Source organism: Salarias fasciatus, chromosome 19 (assembly GCF_902148845.1).
Source record: "Salarias fasciatus chromosome 19, fSalaFa1.1, whole genome shotgun sequence".
Classification (NCBI taxonomy): domain Eukaryota; kingdom Metazoa; phylum Chordata; class Actinopteri; order Blenniiformes; family Blenniidae; genus Salarias; species Salarias fasciatus.
The window spans coordinates 22,428,808-22,438,808 of NC_043763.1; the positions used below are offsets into that span (position 1 = coordinate 22,428,808).

Consider the following 10,001-nt stretch of genomic DNA (forward strand, 5'->3'; position numbering starts at 1 on the left):
CGTGGGGACATGAGGTGATTGGCTGACAGTGTGAGGAGGACCAATCAGAATCCAGAAGCTGTTCTCACACAGAAACACTCACACTCGGCTGTTTTTTTGTTTTGTTTTTTTAAATCGGGCTTCAATTTAACAGTCAAACTGAACCATCTAAGTAGCTTTTTTTTCCCTTTCAATAAATCTGGATACACAGAACTAAGAACACTGAAAATGTGCTGAATGCACTTTTTATGTTACTTTACAATGAATGATCTGAAAGCTATGCTAATGCAAAGCTTATGAAAACAGCTTGCTGGTTCCCATTGTAGCAGCTGATTTCTGTGTTGTCTGCTTATCTCAGAGAAACACTGCGACGGCAGAGGATGACTTAGGAATCACAGCCGTGAGAAGAAAAAAGCCCGGTTAATGTCTTCTTGACATTTTTACGCACTTCCCGCAGGCTGGATGTTTCACACTCCTGCTTCAGAGTTTAGTTTTGTGTGGATGATTTGTTCGAGACGATGATTTATCACGATTTGTTGCGTAACAACTGTTTTTGTACTTTGGAGACAAAATGCATCAATAAATGTGTTTTAGTCAATAAGGGAACTGCAACTTGTGTGTGTGTGTGTGTGTGTGTGTGTGTGTGTGTGTGTGTGTCCCTCCTCTCAGGCTCTCTGAATGTCCCCCCCGATCACGGACCACCAAGGTCACCATCTGACAGGAAGTCCCGCGGCAGCTGGTCACGTGACGTCCGTCTGAAGGAGAAGTTGCTCTGCTGTCCTTGCACAGCCAGGAGGGGGGAGGAGCACAGCACGCCTCCTGCAGGAGGCGCAGCAGCTGAGCAGGAGGAGGTGCCGACCTGTGGTGGAGGAGATGTTGACGTCGATGCTGATCTCGGGGCTGCCTCCGCTCCGCAGCGAGGAGGCGCAGGTGTAGGTGCCGAAGTCGGTGAACTTGAGGTCGATGATGTCGAGGTGGGTGGTCCCCGGCGCCGCCTCGCCGTCTCCGTGCGTGATCACCATTCGCTCCGAGCTGCGCAGCGGCCGCCCGTTCTTCAGCCAGTCGAACTGCAGCTCCTCGGGGGGCGTGGCCTCCACCTGGCAGCTGATCTTCACCTCGCGGCCGATCTGGATGTGGTCGTCGTTGTGGTACGGGTCAGGTGTGATCCAGAAGCGACCTTTACGGAGGCCTGGGGAGGAGGAGAGGAGGTTCTTTTTAGGTTAACCTTGCTTAAAAACCTTAAAAACCATTTTTTTGCTCAGGTTGAGGACACTCTCGTCTCTGATTGGCCGACCTATCACAGTGGAAAATCCCTTCGGCGAGCGCCCTGACCCTGTCGGGAGTGAAGAAAGGTGGAGGCTGCTTGACCTCACGATGAGGAGAGGAGCTGTAGCGTCACGGATCACCCGAGTCGCCCCGCATGTTTAGAAGTGAGAGGACGAGGTGCTGAAGGCAGCTGCGGTCCACTTCAGCTCCATCGTTCTGCACGAGCAGTTTGTTTAACAGCAGGACAAACATCACCTGAATCAGCGGAGACTCACACAGCTGCTGCTCAGAGGTCGGGATTGCTCACACTCTTCACACACACACAGTATTCGCAAATTCAACATGAGAGGGCTTGGCCACTGATGACGAGGAATAAAACAAGACACAAGCGGCCTTTAACCTTCATTTGATCCCACAGGGGTTGTTTTTTTTACGGGGGGGGGGGGGGCACTATAGTTTTTACTGATCGGCTGTATTTCCTGGATTAGCAGGGCTGTCTGTAATCTAGGGATAGAAAAAAAAAGAGAAACAAATGGGGGTTGTTTTCTGTTTAAAACACAGGTATTACACACTCAGAGTTCCTCAGGGAGGTATACTGGGGAAATGTTCCCATCGCAACCTTTTACTCATGGCACATCTAACAATTTATCTATTCCCAGGACAAATTCCTCTTTTTCTAGATGGATTACGTTCTGGATGAATGGATCAGCAGTTTGGTCTCTAAACTGTCACAAAATCGCAAAAAATGTGAATCGGGGTTGCAAAGATGACCCGAAATTTTGACGTGAACTCGTGTTGAACTACAGGTAAAGAAAAGCAGTGACTGCAGGACGGACCTTCTCTCTCCAGGACGCTCCTGCAGCGATAACAGTCTCAGTTCTCGCCGGCTTACTTCTTTCTGACAGAGCCAGAACTGTCTTCATGATATGACACATTTTAACGGATTGTCTGAGAATTTAAAAAAGGAGCTGGTGGCTTTGAATCAAGCTGCTGAGCTGGGAGCTCTCCTTCACCTTCCAAGGTTGATAAAAGCCCGTGGGATCGGGGTCTTTCCCCCCAGCTAGGGTCTCATTCTGGGCCATCATAGGAAGAGTCCCTCGGGTTCTGTCGCTTCAGCTGTACCACAGGAACCTATGGAGGCGGGTCAAACCCAGATGTGTCAAAACTGAGCTCACGCCCGAGGAGTAAAGGCATTGAAAGGGTAAGTGTAGGTGTAGGAGCGTTGGTTGGCTTCCATTTGCCTCTCTCTCTACCTGCTCTGTAGCTCGCAGTCTGTTTTCTTTGATTGTAGGGCAGATTCTGCTGTCACAGACAATAGCTTGCCTGAAAAACTGAAAAGCCTTTGATAGACATGGAGATGTCTGGCTCGTAGAGTGTTTTTGGCTGTCAGCCTGCCCTCTTCCAAAGTACAGGTTCCTTTAGTCCATGTTGTGTTCCGCAGATGACAGAACTGCTGGATGTAAGCCCACTGGCCCCTTCTAATGGGCTCCAACGTTTAAAATACAAGCTCACACACACTGTGCCCTTGACTCCTCACAGCCTGGACGGAAAGAGAGGCTCTCCAACGAAGACTTTCCCCCCAAGGTGGTCTACCAGGAACCATCTCAGGGTGACAGCTGATCGGTTTGATTGATTCCCTGGGCAATGTCTGACTGGTTATCAGGAGGGAGCATCTGATTGGTCCTAAGGGTGACTTCTGATCAGAGAATAAGTGACCGCATGACATCTGGGTGGCTCTGAAAGTGAGTGTTAAGCATGACCTCTGGATGGAGGCAGGAAATCTGCATCCTGTTGAAGGATTAAAGCCAACAAATGGCTTTGGTAATAATTAAGCTGCATTTGGAGGATTAGTTCTCCACAGCAGGCCGAGTCAGCCCGGCTCACAGCCTCCGACGACAGCAAAGCAGCCAAAACACTGCAGATTAAAGTCATTTCGCCTTCTGCACACTCCGAGGCGTGATGGCGTGAACGTGACGACCTCCTGTTGAACAGAAACTCTCTCAGGAAGATCTGTAGTCAGAGCGCAGCGGCGAGAAAGCATCTGGCTGATGAATTATCCAGCAGTCTCTCTTCCGTCCCGCCGCAAAGCATGCGGCCGCGGCGTGGAGACCGAAGGAGGCGGGGCTCTCCGCAAACCGTTCGCTCTGACCTTTGTGAGTCGCAGCTGGTCTGAGGAATAATTTAACACAAGCAGTGGTTTCTGCTAAATGTCAGAGGCGATAGAAGAAGCTTCGCCCGACACATTACTGAACCGGTCAGTGATTCCCCAGAACGGACGGCACTCAGCAACATCTGGAAACATCTGGACGTTAGCTTTACGTAACTCCCCAGAGGACAACCTGATGGAGGTTGGAACACGTTATCTGGATGGTTATAATAATAAATAATCATACATTTTATTTATAATGCACTTTCCATTTCAACATCTTCCACTGAGGAAGATCTCCCCCACCTCCTCCTCTTCACATCCTCAATATAACTGTGTGGAGGAACAGTTTATTCACAACTGGCTTCGCAACAGATTTATGACAAGCTTGTCTGGAAAAAAAAAAAATCTCCAATCAAATCCTAAAACTGGTTAAAAAAAACAGCTCTGTGTTTTCTAAGAGAAGTGTGGAAACTGAAGAAGCTTCTGATGTTTGGTCAAGTACAGTCAGAGTGCAGCACGAGACTGCTCCGGGTCGCAAGTTCAACAACCCCCGATATCTGTGTGTGTTTGTGTGTGTGTGTGTGTATGTGTGCGTTTGTGTGTGTATAAATAGCTGCCGTTCGTGCGGCATACAGCTGATTGTCCGTGTTCATTAAGATTAAAGCGAGAACGCCTGAGAACAAAACGCTGCGAGTTTTACTGCGTCAGTAAAAGGTCTGTTACATAACTGGAGGTGGATGAAGCTGTGCGCACACGCACACAAACACACACACACACACACACACACACACACACACACACACACACACACACGCAGGCTGAGCTCCAGGCTTGTCAGTACACAGTTTAATGTGTGAGAGACTCATTGCTCAAAGTGGAGCAACAATGTAACTAAACAGGATCCCGCAGTCTGTGACAGAAAGGACAGTCCACTGTCTGTGATCAGTTTACTGTTATCACGGGACACTCCGCTGTCTGTGGTCAGGATCCACTGAGGATAAAGGAGGTTAGCATGTGTGACTGGCTTCCCTCAGAGTGTGAAGATGAGGACTCTATGGACCTGTTGAGTTCATGTTACCCATAACCCCAAAACCCTCAGAACCTCGGAACCTTCAGGATCCTCCAATCCTCCAGACCCTGGTTTCAGTTCACACAGATCTGAACTCCTGCCGTACCTCTGACCAGGACGGTGGCGGATTTCTTGGCGGGGTTTCCCACGTTGTTGGCCGCCATGCAGCTGTAGGCGCCGCCATCCTCCACGGTCACGGCGGGAATCGTCAGCGTGCCGCCCTTGAGGACGCTCCTCTTGGGGAGCTCCTCCCCTCCCGGCCTGAGCCACGTCAGCGTCGGGGGAGGGTCTCCGCCCGACGCCACGCACACAAGAGTGACGGTCTCCCCGGGGTTCACCACCAGGGGTTCGTCCACCTGCAGCTTGATAGAAGGAGGAGCTGAAAAGGAGAAATAACACTTTTTGTAAAATAAAGAAGGTTTCTGGAGTCATTGAATCTTATCATGGTTGCTAAACGGAGCTTTAATGTTCAACGCAATGTTCCTTGTGTGCTTTAATGGGTGTTTTTACCACAGAAAAAGAGCACACATCAGAGGCCCTCGAGGAAAACTTGTGTGACTGAATGTTCAAATTCTCTGGAATGAAAATGCTAAAATTATGCGTTTTCACTTGAAAGGTCGCATCAATAGGGCTTAACAGACTTTTGTTGCTCCTGTCCCAAATGTTCTGAGACCTGCGGCTCACTTTAAAAAACAGTTTTTACATCTGATCAGCATTCACTCAAATCTAATTTGAAAAGTTAAAAAACAAACAACCAACATTCTGCAAACAGTGCCAGCTTGTGAGGACTTCTCAGTAGGTAGCTGTGTGTGTGTGTGTGTGTGTGTGTGTGTGTGTGTGTGTGTGTGTGTGTGTGTGTGCGGCAACAAGCAGCTGAATGCAGAAATCATGATGAAGAGATAAAAATAGCGGAGTGGCCCTCTGTTCAGCTGACATCATGTAAATCCCATCAGCCCCTGGGGCGGAGCAGCGGGGATCCACTGTACAGGTCCGATATCATTTATTCATCACACACACACACACACACACACACACACACACACACACACACACACACACACACACACACACACACACACACACACACACACACACACACACGGCAAATAAAAATACTAAAAACCCCAGAGTGACTGTAAAATATTCAGCAGGTCAGAGAGAAAAACATTTCTATTAACTTAAATAAACAATTAAATGGAAATCAAACTTTAACAATTGAACTATAAATGCCGCGTTGGCACATTTTAAAATAATAAGTGGAGCTCTACCTTTTTTCAGCCAGCACAGAAATATTTTGTTTTATAAGAACATTCCTCATAAAAACACAACAGAGTGATGATGCCAAACCACCTTTTCCCAGATGGTAAAAAGATTATTATTTTACTTGGAGTACAAACCAACTGTGACAAGGTCACATTTTTCTGTTTTAGTTCATTTTTGATTGTTTTGAACATAACATTAAAAAAAATTATGTTTAAACTGATCATTAAAACACCATGATAAATATATTCCTACCTTATAGAACAAAACAGAAATACTTCATTAAACCCAGACAAAAATCAATAAACCGTTTCACACAATCCATCACACTAATATTCACTCATTGGATCCAAAATTTCTGTGTCAACAGTTACCATAAATATGAATAATGAATTGAAGTCTGTGAGAAACAGTAGTCTCCACTTCTGAAAGTGCAAAAAACACCCCCAATATGTATCAAAGCCACTTTGATCCAGATACTATAAAGCCACCGTACATAGTGTGAATGAATTCTGCCTCCTCTGCTGGGATAGAAAGTTCAGTTTGCAGCATCTCAAACCAAAACACACCTTCTCCAGTGTCCTTCAGTGCTCAACACTCACATTTTCACTCAACCACTGCGACTAGTGAGTTTCTCAAATTTAGATCCGCTCAGTTATTTTATTGGAAAATCGTGTTATTATCTGAATAAAGTTGTTGAGCATGTTAAAAACCAATGAACAAAAGCAGATTTTTGATTTTACTGGCTCGGGCATAATTCCTGTATCTCTGTCGTTTTGAGAGGACGACAGATGCGTTCTATAAAGTTAATACAGCTGATCGTGAATTCACATCTCTTTGTCAATAATCTGTAAAGTTCTATATAATCTTTTCCTGAAACTGTTTACAATCATTCAGGTTTCACACTGAGATATCACAGGTTAACTCTTCCACTTTGGAGACACACAAAGGTTCATCACCCTCCGACACCTTCATGGTCGGTTGTTCCTCCTGTTGTCCAGCAGGAGGCAGTGAACCACAACCTCACCCTCCTCTCAGAAGCACAACACAGATTTCCAGATAATGTTCTGAGCCGTTCATGGAATTCATTTTTCCACCAATAGGTAATCTGTGGCATGATTGTGGATTGTGTTTCAACACAAACAAGCTTCAGTGTGTGTGTGTGTGTGTGTGTGTGTGTGTGTGTGTACCTGTCCTGTTGCTCAGACTGAAGTGTGCGTTCTTGTCTGGGATTCCACAAACGCTCCTGACGGAGGCGCTGCAGGTGTAGTCTGCGTAGTCCTGCGGTCGGAGATTCTTCAGCTTCAGGATCTTTGTTTCTCCCTGAAAAAGCAAAAAAGAAAAAAACATAAACTCTGACTGAGTGCCACCAAGCCACAGAGTGAAAGCCCTGGGTTTGATTCCCGGGAGCAGTTTGCACGTTCTTCCTGAGCATGACTGGGTTTTGGACTGAAGCTTACCGACATGCCAGTCCACAGCTGACTATAAACAAACTAACTCATTGAGTAAATAACTACCTAACTCACTCACTCACTCACCGAGTAAGGCAATAACTAACTTACTGAGCAATGAAGTAACTCAATCCCTAGCATTGCGAGCGAGCAGCCACTGCTGCCACCTCATGCACAGGGGAGGTATTACTCACATTTTACAGGCTGCACCTCCACAGTTATGAAAAAGGAATATTCACTCTCATCCTCTTTTTCACCGTCCTCTGTTCTCCTCCTGCTCCTCCACCTTCTCCTCCGTCTCTCTCTTCCCGGCTGCCAAACCTCCCTCTTATCTCCTCTGGCAGCCTCCGAGCTTCCTCCCAGCTCACGGGCAGATGAGATGAGATTAGATGACATTTAAATGGGATGTTTTTGCAGAAATGGAAGCCAATGTTACGGCGACGGAGGAGGTGGAGGAAATTAGTTTCACATGTCTACGCAGCGATGGGGGGGTTTGAGGACGAGTTGAAGGCCTCACAGTCAACTGTGCGTTACCACATGGCCGCTAACTAGCTACCAAACCTTCCCCTCAGCTCCAAATGGAAAGTAACACATAACAAATGGAGTATTTGAACCCGTTTAAAGTGGTTCCGACTGGTTTAAACCAGCTTAATTGAGTTCTGACCGGTTTAAACTGGTTGTATCATATTTGAACCAGTTTAAACTGGTTCTGACTGGTTCCGGGTGTGGATATGAAGTCCGTGCAGATTCCGCGCCCGGACCCGAGGAGAACATGCAGACGAACGAAGGCGTGTTTCCTCACCTGTGTGAAGAACGGCTCGTAGATCTCCACGCCGGAGTCGGACCCCTGAGACAGCGCCTCGCGGCCCCTCCTCCACGTGTAGAGCACCGGAGGGTTGGAGCTCGCCACGCAGCGCAGGAAGACCGTCCTCTCAAAATAAAAGTGCTCCTTGGACTCCCCTACACTCTGATGCACTGTGATCACTGGGTCATCCAGGTCTGAGGAGGAGGAGGAGGAGAAGTTGAGTGTTAATGTATGAAAAAAATATAGAAGAATATAAATAACTTTATAGACGCTGATTGACATCAGAACTTATGTACAAGATTCATCAACATGTATTTATTCTGAAAAGACAGTTAGAGTACGCTGAAGCTGACATCTCTGCAGCCTGGAGTTTATTTATTTACTTCCAGTTTGCCTCTTGTTTACTTGTTTGCTTTCTGTTGACATCCCATTTAATTCCCTTTTACTTCCTGTTCAGTTCATTTTACTTCCCCTTTACTTCCTGTTTACTTCCGCTTAATTCCCGTTTACAGTGGGCTGCTGGTGACTCACTCCCTGTTCGCAGTCAAACATTTTATGCTTCTCATCTCCTCTAAACGTGGGGTCACTCTTCCTGTGGTGGGGGCAGTTACTGCTGAGCCAGGGGCAGTTACACAGCCGGCCTCGTGGTCAGCTGACCACTTCTGGCCAATCAGGCGCCGCTAAATTAACGAGCGCAGTTATCAAGCCGCCAGCAGCTGACAGGCTGAAGGTGCTGATTCACTGTCCACAGGGAGACACCCCGCACACACACACACACGCACACACATGCACGCTTACACATAATGTGGAACAATAAAAACAAGAAAAACGCGATATGAAAATAAAATATGAAAAGCTATATTAATAATGGATAACAAACAATAATAAATAAATAAATGTCTGTCTGTGTGTAGGCAAGCATGTGATTCTGCACGCGCGCGCGTGTGTGTGTGTGCCTAAGAGCCTATGTGCCCTGAAGGCAGCACTCAGTCGTGTTGCGTTCAGGTACCACTTAAATCTCTGTGATCACAGTCGGAAACGTCCTCCAGGACATTCAAGCTCTCACACAGCATCAGAGCGCAGAGAAGAGACACAAGCAGAGGAAGCCGCTGCTTTAAATCAATGGAACTCTGGAGGTGATCGACCACGATGTTCACGTGATCTGCTATCGTTTGAAGGGAGTATGACTGAACTTGACAGAACAGATAATCTTACACGGGTGTGATCATCACGGGACGATAAGACGCCGCAAGTTTGACTTCAATTTGATTTTAGTCTGACATTAATGTAATGCGAACGTGTGTGTTCTTACAGTAAACGTCCACTCGGATGGAGCGGATGGCAGGCGACCCCAGCCCGTTCTCTGCCTTGCAGTAGTAGCGCCCCCCCTGGTGGCGGGTGATCTTCTCGATCTTCAACGTCTCGTTGTGCAGCGAGGAGTCGCCCGGCCGGTCCGACGCTCCGCCCGCCGTCTTGGTCCATCGAACCTGCAGAGGGCGGCACAGAGTTCGATAGAGTGTGACAGTCCGTCAGGTCGCGACACGGGAGGAGCGATTCTGAGGTCGACATTCACACTGCAGCTGGGCCAGAGGGTCAGAACAAGGAGAACCAGCAGGGGAACCACAGGTCAACCAGCAGAAAACAAACACGGAAACCACCAGGAGCTACTACAGTGTGTGTGTGTGTGTGTGTGTGTGTGTGTGTGTGTGTGTGTGTGTGTGTGTGGTCCAGCCTCTGGGGGAGATTTGCCCTCTTTCAGCATCTGCTGGTAAATTTTCTATCCGTCTGTCATCCCACACAGTAAAACACACAAAGACCCACAATAACTCTCTAACACACCCACACACACACACACACACACACACACACACACACACACACACACACATACAGTCTTGTATTTCTATCCTTGTGGGGACCGTCCATTGACTCCCATTCATGTCTAGCCCCTAACCCTAACCCTTACCCTAACCCTAACCCACACCACAACAAAGCCTAACCCTAAAGAAATGTTTTTGCACT

At 47.4% G+C, this 10,001-nt stretch overlaps 1 protein-coding gene across 1 annotated transcript in view; it reads right to left on the reverse strand.

Annotated features, from left to right (window-relative positions):
* Positions 1-10,001, reverse strand: part of mdga2a (MAM domain containing glycosylphosphatidylinositol anchor 2a) — a 31,333-nt gene that overhangs the window by 9,153 nt on the left and 12,179 nt on the right. Inside the window, exons 3-7 of the mRNA XM_030117043.1 lie at positions 9,292-9,466; positions 7,977-8,173; positions 6,914-7,046; positions 4,570-4,842; positions 839-1,168 (exon numbers count right to left, since the gene is read on the reverse strand). Coding sequence (XP_029972903.1) covers positions 839-1,168; positions 4,570-4,842; positions 6,914-7,046; positions 7,977-8,173; positions 9,292-9,466 — 1,108 coding nt within the window. The remainder of the gene's footprint in view (positions 1-838; positions 1,169-4,569; positions 4,843-6,913; positions 7,047-7,976; positions 8,174-9,291; positions 9,467-10,001) is intronic.